Below are 13450 nucleotides of genomic sequence, written 5' to 3' on the forward strand. Positions count from 1 at the left end.
AGGATCCCAGTGAAGGGCGATTTGGTTGAAAGGGAGCATGATACAAAGGTGGGGGTGGGGCCAAGAAACAGCCACCATGTGTGGGTGCCGCTATGCGTGCAGACATTGTTTTCACATCATTGTGGACCAAGAGAGGAAATGCCCACTTCTGGAAGAAAAAGCCACAAATGAGACTTGGAAGGGAAATTGATCAACATCTACAAAAGGGCTTCTTAAAGGAAACGGCCCTCAGACAGGGCAGAGTTGAGGGAAAGGACAGAGGTTATGAGCGCCTGCAAGAGTGGCAGCTTGGAGTAGAGAAAACACTAAAGGTGGAGTCAGAAGACCTGAGTTCAAGTCCCAGCTCTGCCACTGGTTAGCAGTGGGATCTTGGGTAAGTTGCTCTCCCTCTCAGCCTCACGGACCTCCTGCATAAAAATTGGGGGTTAGACTGGATGATCTCTGAAGTCCTCTCTCGCCTGGTAGTCTATGAGGTTAATAATTTATCAGCAAACCAAGTTAATTTATAGATAGAACATCATTATTTTTGAGTCAGAAAATGACTCTGTAACTGTATGCTTTTCTTGGTGATTTCACTTTTTTTTTTTTCTTTTAGAGACAGGGTCTTGCTATGTTGCCCAGGCTGGTATCCAACTCCTGGCTTCAAGCAGTCCTCCTGCCTCGGCCTTCCAGAGTTGATTTCATTTTTGTCTTCCAGTGTTGTTTTACTGTTGTTCCCTTTGAAAAATTCTAACCTATCTTTTCTGAACTTGAGCTGAGAAGGGAAGGGGTTTTGCCCCTGTTGGGCAAAAGGATGGTAGCAAGTAGTTTGACCAAGTGCCCTGATTTGCCAGGACTTAGGGGTTTCCCAAGTCAAGGGACTTTTCAGTCCTGGGCAGACTGGAATGGTTGATCGCCCTAGTGGTGAGGAAGATGAAGGTCTGGAGGTGGCTTGGAGGAGAGGTTGCTGGGAGCGCTCTTCTCCTGTTCTCTGTTGATCAGGAGTTTCCCTCATCAGTCTGCTGACTTTGTGTGGTGGTTTCATTACAAGTTGTGAGCCCCTTATTGGGGGTATAGGGAGGAGAAGAGAGAGCAGCCTTTAAACTAGTCATAGGCCCCAGTTGAGACAATTGTTGCCGGGAAAGAAGCTGAAATGCTTGACTAGCACTGATGCTGTGGGGGATTTTCCCTCTTTCTTCAAAAAAACAGAAAAGACCCAGTGGAAAAAAAAAAAAAGTGATGAGTTGTGAGGCAGGTCGCGGCCCTACAGCCCCAGGAGACGATGCGCAGCTCATTTGCTTAAATTTGCAGCTGACGGCTGCCACCTCTCTAGAGGCACCTGGCGGGGAGCCTCTCAACATCAGACAGTGACCAGTCTGGTGACTCACAGCCGGCACAGCCATGAACTACCCGCTAATGCTGGAAATGGACCTCGAGAACCTGGAGGACCTGGTGAGTAGACACGGGTAGCTTCCTGTCGCCGAGGCCCTGCCTGGAATTCTAATATCCTCTGCCAGAATCCGAGAGAGAGGGGACAGCGTGGGAATCCTCTCCCGCTGTGGATCTGTAAAATCTAGACAGGTCAGTCAGCTCCTGCCCTTTAAGAGTTTATTTTCCATTCTGTGGAAGAAGCAGATAAGGAGAGCTGCTGTCCTTAGTAGACATCCTTTAGAGGAAGCTGGAAGACATGGGGTCAGGCCCTGAATCCTCCTCTGAGTTGCTATGTGACCGGGAACAGGATACTTCACTTCCCCATTCTTTCTCTCCTTTTCTCTTAGGGTGGGAATATGGAACTAGACAGGAAAGTACCTTTGGAGGTTTTCTTACCATGAGGAGGCTGGCATTGCTCATCAGTCAATCAATGCATAGCTGTTCATCTCTTACCATGTGATTATATCATCAGGGCACTACATTCTATGTTGGGTGGAGAAGTTGAGGATCTGGTCTTTGCCCTCAAATAGCTTCTGCTCTGGCCAGAGAAAAAAAAATCACTCACTGGAAGCTATTAGACAACAATTATGTGCTAAACTGAGAAGTATGAGAACAGATGGTAGCAAGGAAGAGGATCCCAGCAGGTTGGAGTCGGGGAGCAGGGTGAGAAAACTGTTAATCTGAAAAAATGTCTTGGAACCTGTTGTAGAATCTCTAGAGATAAGGTATTCTTGGAAAGGTTTCTTGGGTGGGCTAAGAAAATGGTCCCCAGCACTACACCGCCAGCACTCATGTCTCTGCAGTGAAGCGTAGAGGTGCAGTTGACCTGGTCGTCACTGGGCTCCCAAAAGGTGTATGTGTGGAGCAGCTCAACCGGAGAAACACAGGGTTCCTTGTGAGCCGACGGCAGAGGCTGGTTGTAAGGGTTTCTTGGAAACTTCTTCACGGTCTTTTCTCCCCCTGGGGAGAGGACTTGTCTTGGGACTGCATTCTGGGTTAGATCATGAAGGAGCCAAACCCTGGCTCCTACCAACTCTCCTGGCCCAAACTTACCCTGAGATATTGTCTGACTCCCTCCTGCTCCCCCAGCTGGAGTGGACTTTGTAGTTCCACCAACCGTGTTCCCAGACCTGCTGGGAGAAGCCTGCCTCTCGCTTGCCCAGATCTCAAGGCTGGGAAGTGTAAGTAGGACACGGGGAGAAAGTGAGCAGAAGGGCTAACTACCCAAAGCCTGGCCTCTCGGATCCAAACCGCAAGCAGAATCAGAACTGGACCATTCATTTAATCAGGACCTGCTTCATAATTTGTGGGATGTAGTGCAAAACGAAAACATGGGGCCCCTTATTGAAAAATTATTAAAAATATCAAGAAAGCAACAGCAGAGCACTAAACCAAGTCAGGGGTCCTGCTGGGTGCAGGCCCCGTGTGACTGCACCAGTTGCACGCCTATGAAGCTGCCCTGAGTCTAATCGCAGAGTCTGAGCAATATCCCAAATCAGACTAAAAACCCGCAGCCCCAAAGGGGCAATGTGCTCCCACCCTGGTCCCCAGTCACGGCCGCTGGCCTTGCCTGATTCAGTTACTGGGCGTCTTCCTCTGCCTGCAGCTTCAAACTGACCACGAGCCCTGACCCAGTTGGATTTCTTAGTAACCGACTGGAGACCTGGCGGGTCCCAGCTTCTGAGAAACCTTGAGTTTCCCCTAACTGCGCGTCTCACCTCACTGAGTGACCTACTAGAGACAGGTGGTGGCAGGGGCCAGGGGCAGCAGGGTATGTCCCAAGAAAACTTACATCTGGGGGAAAGGGACCTAGTGACTTGCTTCATGTCACACCTCAAATGAGTGATCCTCAGCCAGGCATTCAAATATCTGGATCCCTCACTCAGGGTCTAGCCGGGAGTCCGGAGTCCTGGACCATCTGGGCTCTGGAGTTCTTCAGCCAGCCACCAGTGCGTCGTTCGCCCTTCACGAATCTCCTACATACCCTGTCTCCAGGGCCAATGTCCCCTCAGAACACAGACCCTCTCCTCCACCCCCACCTACTCACTGAAGGGCTGTGAGCAGCTTGGCAGACTGTCCCTCAGTGTCACAGTACAAAAACCCCGGGCATAGTGGTACAGGCAGGAGAATCTTGCATGTAGCAGCTTCTCAATAAGTATTTATTGATTTGTGATGCAGTAAAGCTCTTAGCTCACCATTTTCCTCTGGAATTAGTCCAGGTTCTTCTACTCCTTCTGCTTCCTAGTCTCCTCCTTGTCCTTGCCCATACCAAGTATTGGTTCATATTCCTTGAACACTGGGTTTTACACTCTAATGTTGGGCTAAGAACTGGGGACTTTTGGCTACACAAACTTGCCAGGAAAAAAAAAAAAAAAGAAAAGGAACTGGGGGCTCCTGGCCATAAGCCAGGTTGGTCATTCTGTATTCCATTTGTCCTGTTGAACTCGAAGACCAACTTGAGCCGCTTAAAATGTCCACTTCTTTAAGGCAGGGGCCGGGAGGTGTGGAGGGGCTACTAATTCTCAAGAATGAATGGTCCAAATAGAAAAAAAAATTAGATGGCTGAGAGCCAGGAACCAGAAGATTCCAGGTCCTGGGGTGGGCATGCCAGGGACCCATCCTGCTGGAAAGGCAGATCCAGGCAGACCTAGAGCAGCCCCTGTCTATGCGAACCTTGATCTGAGAGCCTCCTTCCAACAGAACCAGGGCCTGGGCTGGGGCACCCACAGAGGCTGGTCATAAACTATACCTCCAGCCCCACCCTGCACGCCAAGCAGGAGGGGAAGCTGCTATAGCGCAGGGTGAAGCTGGCCCAAGCCCCAGAGCCTGGCTTTCTATGACCCCTCTCCATAGATAATTACCACACATCATGACTTCAGTGTGACTAGAGCATCACAGGCTACACAGCCCGTCCACGTGGACCATCTCATTTCATCACGGAGGTGTGAAGAAGAGGAACCAAAACCAGCTCAGGCTGTTTCTGGGGGGAAGGGAGGTTCTCCACCCGCCCCCCCCAATCAGATCAAAAGTCCCAGAGCAACCCCAGCAGAGCAGGCCCAACTGGGGGTGTGGTTGGAGGGGTCAGACATGAGGGAGAGCCCCAAGGCCAGGCTGAGGATGGGTCAGGGTCAAAGTGAATCTGGGTTCAGGCATACAGACTGCAGAGTCTCGTCAGGAACTCTTGCCTTCCCCAGGGATGCAGTCTGCAGCTGATCCCACTCCTCTAGCAGAACGGCATCAACAGCGGCCGTGTATATGGATCTGAGAATCAGGACACAAGAATGAGCGTTCTTTCAAGAGTGGTGGGGCAAAATATTTCCAGCCCAGGAGATGGTTTCAAGAGGCTGCCACACACACCTGGGAGGCCTGTCTATCTGCACCTTGGATTGTGTGACCCTGTATCCAAAGGGCAAAGAGACGCTGGGGTGCCAGGTGGGGCCCCTTTAAGCCTCAAGACTTGCCGCAGAGGCTTGGAGTAGCTTAAACTCTCCCCCTAAAACCACAGCCAGCGCAGTACCTGCTTCTAATGGCCCAAACCCGTGGGAAGAGATGGAAGAGGAGTCTCACAGGCTTGTCCCTGAAGGCTATGGGTGTAGCAAGGGAGATGTGACAAATGGCAAGCCAGAGTCTCAGATGGTCTTTAAGGGCTGTGGGCCTCCTGAAGAAAGACGGGCTAAGGGATACAGACCTACACCCTCACCCATAGCCCAGTCTCATTCCTCCAGACCCCTGCACCCCTTAAGCCACCGAAGGCTGGAATGACAGATACCCTGGCCGGCTCCACTCACAGCTCCTGACTCTCAGCTGGGAATATCCACACAGGGACATAAAAGGAGATGGAGCTTGCATGCTCCCCGTGGCCAGAGCAATGACTGGCGTCTGTGTGCAGACACCTCCCGTGGCCAGCATGACTCAAGCCTTGGAGTCCTGGGGTTCGGCCTGAGTGAGCCACGCACGCAGGCAGCCCTGCCCCCTCCTCGGGGCTGAGAAGTAAGGTCAGGCTGGGGCATTCACTGGTGGCAGAATGGACTAGAAAAGCAAAGTCTCCAGCTACTGAGCTAGACGGAGATCACACTGAGAACCAGCTCAGCCCCAGGCAGGGCAGGACAAACAGAAAATCTGGGAGTGAGAGTGAGGGGCATTTGAAGGCAGAGTCCAGCCTCCTTCTTCCCAGGGCAGGAATCTCTTCCCGCACACTTGGGCTCAAACGTTCCTCTCCTTCCCAAGGGTCCCATCTCATTGCTGGACTCATTGCTGGACAGTTCTGCCTGTTAGAAAGTTCTCCCGCCTTTGACTGAAACTCTACCCCCTCAGCTTCTGCCCAGTCCTTCTGGACCGCCCCTGGAAGCCCACAGCAAGAGTCCATTGCTGCCCTCTTGCCCATGGAGTTTCTTTCCAATCCGTGACATCAGCCCTCATGGACTCAAGTCTTCTCTGTCCCAGACACTACACCCCTAGTACCTGAAAACTTCCTCCACGGGCAGGGTTTTCCAAGCCCCTCAACAAAGCGGTCATCCTTGTCCAGACCAACCAAACTGGGCTGGTGCCAGCTGCCCACTTCATCTGTTCTAGGTGAACAGATGAAGGTAACAGTGGCCCTTCTGCTGGCCACGTCACTCCCATGACTCATCTTAAGCTTGTAGGCAACAAACTCCCAAGTGTTTCTTATGAACTGTTGTTACCTGGTCTTCCCTAACTTATCCCTGGATGGGTAAAGTTTTAAACCTGAGTCCTGGCTTGTATATTTTTCCCCACGCAATTTCATCTGGTTAGGTTGGGCCCATGGTTCCAGCTTGTAAAGAACTCTGTGTTGCCTGAGAGTGCCCCCAAAGCTGGGTTGAGAGTGCTGAAGAGGAGGGGACCCAGGATAGATCCCTGAGGCATGCTAGACACCCCTGACCAATGTACCTGCTGACATAGAATCCCCATTAGCAAATGTGAGCTGAGCTTCATACTGGTCAGTGCTGGGCAGTGGGGCAGCTTTGTTATTTGGAGAAGTGAGGTGGGGCCTGGAAACTTAATTATCCAGGGAGGAGCCTGCATCCTACAGTGGAGGGAAGGAGAAGAGTAACATTTTGGGCCCTACCACAGGCCAAGTACTTTGCATCTCTTTACACCCCGCACCTTCCCCTAAGCCCCTCAATACTGGACACTGTTACAGCCCCTGATCCTCCCCAGTGCTCACAGCAATTTTCTAACTAGATTCTAGCTCCACTCAGCCTCATTCTGGTCATTGTGTTTCTTGCCTTCTTTGGGGCATGTGGCCCTGGCCTATGACCAGGCTGTTGTCTGCTGGGTGCCTGTCTATGCCACACGCTGGTGTGGCCCATCTTGGGACCTGTGTCTATGCAAGGTGGGTGTTGCTGTCAGAGTGCGTGTGTGCATGAGGGCCTTGGGTTTCTGCAGCTTTTCATGTCAAAGAATGGGCACACCGCTCACACAAACGGGCCGCCCTGCGCTCCCTCTGGGCACGGGATTGGAGGGCTTTCTCAGCACCACATGCCCCACAGTATTCAGGATTCCTGATTCCTCAACTTCCCATGAGGAAAGAGCCAACCTTGCTTTATTGCCTCTCTCCATAGTTTGGGGGAGATTGGGGGAGCTAGAACTCCTATGTGTGGGAAGTGGCTTTAACACGTGCCACTCCTGAACCCCCAAAACGTCTGTTTGACACCTCCTGCTGAGATGTGCCGTCAGTTCCCAGCACCCCTCAAACCAGCTTCCTCCCATCTTCCTCTCTCTGACGCTGCCAAACAAATACCTCTTGGCAAGGAGGAAGAGACAGGCCCCTCCCAACCCCCCTCTAAATCTGGTTCTCAGGAGATGGGAGCCCTAGGGACAGAAACCCAGGGCTTTCTGGGTCAGATAGGCTGGTTGGACCTAAGCCCTCACCCAGGCACAGCCAAGGTAGGTGGAGTTCAGCCCTGCTGACCGCCCTGGGCCCTGCTGCTCTCCTCCCTCTGCATGAATGGCTTGGCTCTGCGTGAAGACTGCTGAATTCCAGTATTAGTCAAGTGGGTGTGCTCAATGACAATACTGGAAATAGCTCCCAATAGAGAGAGAGCAGTCAAGATAGGATCTAGGATCCAGGCGGTCAAGGTTATTGGGAGAAGGCAGAATGCAGAAGGTGACGGAGTGAGTCCCTGCTGAGACACTAGCCTAAGTCTCAGATTATCAGGGCTCCTGGCCTTCTCTGGGAAACTGCTTTCAGAGCAGGTCAGCACACATCTGTCCTATGTAAAACACATGACCTTGGGAGGGGGACACAGAAGGCCTGCTTCTAAGACCTTTGCCATCTGGTTAGAAAGTGGTCATCCCAACCCTGGGTGCTGTAATAAATGCACACACATCATAAGGAGAAGAGAGAATTCCAAGAGGGGAGCCAGCAAGGATGTGGGAAGATGGGATTGAATTCGGCTTTGGAGGAAGGGTAGAAATTAGATAGGCCAATTTGGAAAGAAAGACCTGCTAGGCAGAAGGAAAAGGCCAAGGGGTGACCTAGAGCAATAATATATTAATAGAAGACAAAGTTTGAAAGGTCAGAGGAATATACATTTGGGAGGAACATAAAGGCTCTGTTGGGGAGGTTACACTTCATCCCACAGGTCCATGGTTTTCAAATGAAAGTAGAACCATTTTCTTCAACAAAAGCTTATGTGTGAAGCACTACACAAGTCAAAAGTGGAGAGCTATAGTTTAAAGTCAAGAAGGGGAGCCTGGAGCCACACCACCACTCTCCACCCCAGGGGAACCCTGTGACACACACACACAGTCATGGGTACTCTAAAGAAAGTCCTTGGAGCTGGGCGCTGCTGTCACATACCTGCAGTCCCAGCTACACAGGAGGCTGAGGCAGGAGGAGGATCACTTGGGCCCAGGAGGTCAAGGTGTAGTGTGCTATGATCACACCTATTAATAGCCACTGCACTCCAGCCTGGGCAACATAGCAATACACTATCTATCAAAAAACAAAAACAAAGGTGTGTGTTTGGGAGAGAAATTCCATGGAATCCTACTGCATGGGATGTTCTGCAATTAGTTCTAAACTTTATTTTAAAAAAAAAATGTTTTGTAGAGTTGAGGTCTCGCTATGTTGTGCAGGCTGGTCTTGAACTCCTGGTTTCAAGCAATCCTCCCACCTAAGCCTCCCAAAGTGCTGGGAGCCACTGTGCCCAGCAGTTCTGAAATTTAGCAATGTGTGAATGGCACTAAGTTTGGCTTACTCTACTCTTTTTTTTGAGACTGGGTCTTGGTCTGTTACCCAGGCTGGAGTGTAGTGGCATGATCATAGTTCACTGCAGTCCGAAATTCCTTGGCTGAAGTGATCCTTCTGCCTTGTTCTCCCAAAGTGATGGAATTACAGGCCTGAGCCACCATGCCCAGACTCCAATCAATCTTCTACTGACGAACATTATCACAAATATGACTTTTTCTTGTAGTTGACTTTGTTATTAAATGTGAAATTGAGACCTGGTACGGAAGCTCATACCTGTAATCCCAGCACTTTGGGAGGCCGAGGTGAGTGGATCACTTGAGGTCAGGAATTCGAGACCAGCCTGGCCAACATGGTGAAACCCTGTCTCCACTAAAAATACAAAAAAATTACCTGGGTGTGGTGGCAGATGCCTGGAATCCCAACTACTCGGGAGGCTGAGGCAGGAGAATTGCTTGAACCCAGGAGGCGGAGGTTGCAGTGAGCCAAGATCGTGCCACTGCACTCCAGCCTGGGCAACAAGAGCAAAAATCCACCTCAAAAAAAAAAAAAAAAAGTGAAATTGAAAAAATAAATAAATAAAGACAAAAACCAAAAGAAAACCACTGCTTATGGGTGATGGGGAACCGGCAAAGGACTTTAAGCAGAACACTGAGGCAGTGGGATTTGTGTTTTAGAACACGCACCCCGTCCTCTGTGCAGGACGTGGACAGGAGTAGAGAAGCTGGTGGAGACGGGACCCATGGAGAGATGGTCTCCTGAGCGTTAGCGTGAAGAGAAGGAAGACTAGACTGAGGCAATGGCAGAGGGATGCTGTGGGAAGAGTTGGCAGATGGCTCTGCCCTTGCACTGATGTATCTCCCACACCTGCTTCTCACAGAGCCCCATTCCCCCAGAGCCAGAAGGAAAGACCCAGGCTGGGGAATGGGTCTGCTCAGCATTAGGAGTGAGTGTGTGACCCACAACTGTGGCTCCAGAGAGGCAAGAAAGCCCTGTGGCACCCAGTGTGACCACCCCCTCCTTGTGGGGGGGCCTTGCTCTCCTAAAATGGGGGCAGCATTAAGCCACCCGGAGCCTGGTGGACAGGGTACCCCATCCTATCCTCTGCCTCCCTGGGGCTCATCATTTATAGTATTGCCTTTTTGAACCCACATAGGTTGGTTATAATTGATTTTGAATTGCCTGGGGAGGGGCTTGGGTAGGGAGGGTGGGAAGAACAGAGCTGAGAGGTGAGGAGGAACAGGTGCAGGGGACAGCTGTGAGTGAAAGGTGTGAAAACAGGCACATGTCTTCCTTTGTGGTTAGCTGGGTAAACAACCTGAGTGCTGGGGTGATGGAGGTGGGGTGATGGGGAGAGGAAGAGGAGGATGGGGAGGAGGGAACTTCCGGAGACATCATGGGCACGCCCCCTGCACTTGGAGTAGGCTCTCTCCTTCTCTCCTGCCAGTCTCCCTGGGTCACCCTCACTTTCTCCTGCCTCTGTCTGCCTCTGGGCTTTCTGCTTCTGAGTGCTCCTAGCTGCAGGGAGGTTGCCAGTGATGGGAAGTAGCAGGGAACCTGCATCTGCTGCCCCTAGAAGGAAGCCCAGGCAGGGTTGTTCAGTGGAAAGTATTGGCTTTGGAAGTAGATAAATGTCAGTTCACACAAACCTGATCTTTAGCAAGACACATCTGTGAAATAGGAATACTATTACATACCTTGAGCGGGTTGTGCATATTGAACCGGATGGGAGACTATTACTGCCATTTCAGTGATAACGGAGACGGTCAGGAACAGTGAGACCCATGAGGAGGGAGCCGCAGGCCACGTCAGCACCCGCCCGCCCCCAGCCCCCAGCACGATGCTAAGTTGCAGTGCCCGACTGTTCTGCTCGGAACTGAAACAGACGGGTCCTTGTACCAATCAGGTCCATTCCCCAAATTGACTCCAGCCCCCAAGGCTGCAGGCTTCCATACATGAGGACCCCAAAACACAAGCTGACTTATGGGGCCCAGCCCCTCAGCACTTACAAAGCATGGCCACCCGCACACCTCCCTTCATCTGCACCACCACTCTAAGGAATGCGATCCCTTTGACAGGCAAAAAACTGAAGTTGGAAAACACAAAGTGATTTGTTCAAAATTGAAATGTGAAACTTGACATTTGGTCAGTGGAGCCTATGTAGGAAAAACCTCCAAGAGAGCTAGGGTTCCTCTCGGAGAGGAAAGACAGTCCTCACCCTCCCGTCTCCTTGCCCTTGCAGTTCTTGGAATTTGACAAATTCGACAACTATAACGACACCTCCCTGGTGGAAAATCACCTCTGCCCTGCCACAGAGGGGCCCCTCATGGCCTCCTTCAAGGCTGTGTTCGTGCCCGTGGCCTACAGCCTCATCTTCCTCCTGGGCGTGATCGGCAACGTCCTGGTGCTGGTGATCCTGGAGCGGCACCGGCAGACACGCAGCTCCACGGAGACCTTCCTGTTCCACCTGGCCGTGGCCGACCTCCTGCTGGTCTTCATCTTGCCCTTTGCCGTGGCCGAGGGCTCTGTGGGCTGGGTCCTGGGGACCTTCCTCTGCAAAACTGTGATTGCCTTGCACAAAGTCAACTTCTACTGCAGCAGCCTGCTCCTGGCCTGCATCGCCGTGGACCGTTACCTGGCCATTGTCCACGCCGTCCACGCCTACCGCCACCGCCGCCTCCTCTCCATCCACATCACCTGCGGGACCATCTGGCTGGTGGGCTTCCTCTTTGCCTTGCCAGAGATTCTCTTCGCCAAAGTCAGCCAAGCCCATCCCAACAACTCCCTGCCACGTTGCACCTTCTCCCAAGAGAACCAAGCCGAAACGCATGCCTGGTTCACCTCCCGATTCCTCTACCACGTGGCGGGATTCCTGCTGCCCATGCTGGTGATGGGCTGGTGCTACGTGGGGGTAGTGCACAGGTTGCGCCAGGCCCAGCGGCGCCCTCAGCGGCAGAAGGCAGTCAGGGTGGCCATCCTGGTGACGAGCATCTTCTTCCTCTGCTGGTCACCCTACCACATCGTCATCTTCCTGGACACCCTGGTGAGGCTGAAGGCTGTGGACAATACCTGCGAGCTAAATGGCTCTCTCCCCGTGGCCATCACCATGTGTGAGTTCCTGGGCCTGGCCCACTGCTGCCTCAACCCCATGCTCTACACTTTTGCCGGCGTGAAGTTCCGCAGTGACCTGTCGAGGCTCCTGACCAAGCTGGGCTGTACCGGCCCTGCCTCCCTGTGCCAGCTCTTCCCTAGCTGGCGCAAGAGCAGTCTCTCTGAGTCAGAGAATGCCACCTCTCTCACCACATTCTAGGTCCCAGTGTCCCCCTTTATTGCTGCTTTTCCTTGGGGCACGCAGTGATGCTGGATGCTCCCTCCAACAGGAGCTGGGATCCTAAGGGCTCACGGTGGCTTAGAGTGTCCTAGGAGTATCCTTAGCTGGGGTAGCTAGAGGAACCAACCCCCATTTCTAGGACATCCCTGCCAGCTCTTCTGCCAGCCCTAGGACTCAACTGGAGCCCAGGGAGCGGAAAGCAGCTCAAAGGCACAGTGAAGCCTGTCTCTACCCATCTGCACCCTCTTGGGCTGAGAGAACCTCAGGTACCTCCCATCCTAATCATCCAATGCTCAGGAAACAACTTCTACTTCTGCCCTTGCCGACGGAGAGCGCCTGTCCCTCCCAGAACACACTCCATCAGCTTTAGGGCTGCTGACCTCCACAGTTTCCCCTCTCCCCTCCTACCCACCTGTCCGCAAGGCCAGGAGAAGCCAATCCCCTCTCCCCTCCTACCCACCTGTCCACAAGGCCAGGAGAAGCTGAGCACCAGGGGATGAGTGGAGGTTAAGGCTGAGGAAAGGCCAGCTGGCAGCAGAGTGTGGCCTTCAGACAACTCAGTTCCTAAAAACATAGACATTCCACCAAGCCCCCAAGCCTGCAGCCATTTTGACCAAGCAGGAAGCTTGGACTGGTTGAATTCAGGTAGCTGCCACTGGCTTGGACTGAAACAGCACTTGGTCCTCCCCATGTCACTGGGTCCTGGGTGGTTTGCAGGCAGGGCCGTCTCTAGGTGCCCTTGGAGAGCAGCCAGTGACCTGAGGAAGTGCAAAGACCAAGAAGCAAGAGAGAAACCCGACAGAGGAAAGAAAACAGCTTTCTTCCCCAACCCCAAGGAGGGACATGGATCAGTGAAACTCGGTGGTCCCCTCCACTAGGTGAGATGAAGTGGGGTGGAGAGCTCCTAGGGTGGCCGGGTCCAGGGGATGGGAGGTTGTGGGCACTGATGGGGAAGGAGGCTGGCTTGTCCCCTCCTCACTCCCTTCCCACAAGCTACAGACCCGAGGAAACTCAGAGTCCGAATGGAGAAAGGTGGACTGGAAGGGGCCTGTGGGAGTCATCTCAACCATCCCCTCTGTGGCATCACCTTAGGCAGGGAAGTGTAAGAAACACATTGGGGCAGGGAAGTCCCCAGGCCCCAGGAAGCCGTGCCCTGCCCCTCTGAGGATGTCACTCAGATGGAACCGCAGGAAGCTGCTCCGTGCTTGTTTGCTCACCTGGGGTGTGGGAGGCACTCCCTCCCACCTCCCTCCCACAGTTCTGGGCACTCCCTCCCACCTCCCCACCCTTTGATCGGGTAGGGAGTCAGGGACCCCTGCACTTGTCCCACCAAGCCAAGCAGCCAAGCTCCTTGGGAGGCCCCACTGGGGAAATAACAGCTGTAGCTGAGGGGAGAGTGTCTTCACGGGGGAACAACAAGGAAGACCTGGGACGGGCCTTTTTTCTCTGACTATCTCCTAGCAAGCTGGGTAATCTAATTGACAGAGTCTGAAGCA

The 13450-nt window shown here is 52.8% G+C and overlaps 1 protein-coding gene across 2 annotated transcripts; it reads left to right on the forward strand.

Moving 5' to 3' along the window:
* Positions 1–1277: 1277 nt before the first annotated feature.
* Positions 1278–13373, forward strand: LOC105476395 (C-X-C motif chemokine receptor 5). Of its 2 annotated transcripts, none has more exons than XM_011732288.2 (2): positions 1278–1431; positions 10866–13373. In XM_011732288.2, the coding sequence occupies exons 1-2, from the start codon at positions 1381–1383 to the stop codon at positions 11931–11933; spliced, it is 1119 nt and encodes a 372-aa protein (XP_011730590.1). In that variant the 5' UTR covers positions 1278–1380; the 3' UTR covers positions 11934–13373. The 2 variants fall into 2 exon arrangements, with proteins under 2 accessions (XP_011730590.1, XP_011730591.1); XM_011732289.2 differs by lacking the exon at positions 1278–1431 and adding an exon at positions 1443–1560.
* The last annotated feature ends 77 nt before the right edge of the window (positions 13374–13450 follow it).

Source organism: Macaca nemestrina, chromosome 12 (genome assembly GCF_043159975.1).
Source record: "Macaca nemestrina isolate mMacNem1 chromosome 12, mMacNem.hap1, whole genome shotgun sequence".
In the NCBI taxonomy this organism is placed as follows: Eukaryota; Metazoa; Chordata; class Mammalia; order Primates; family Cercopithecidae; genus Macaca; species Macaca nemestrina.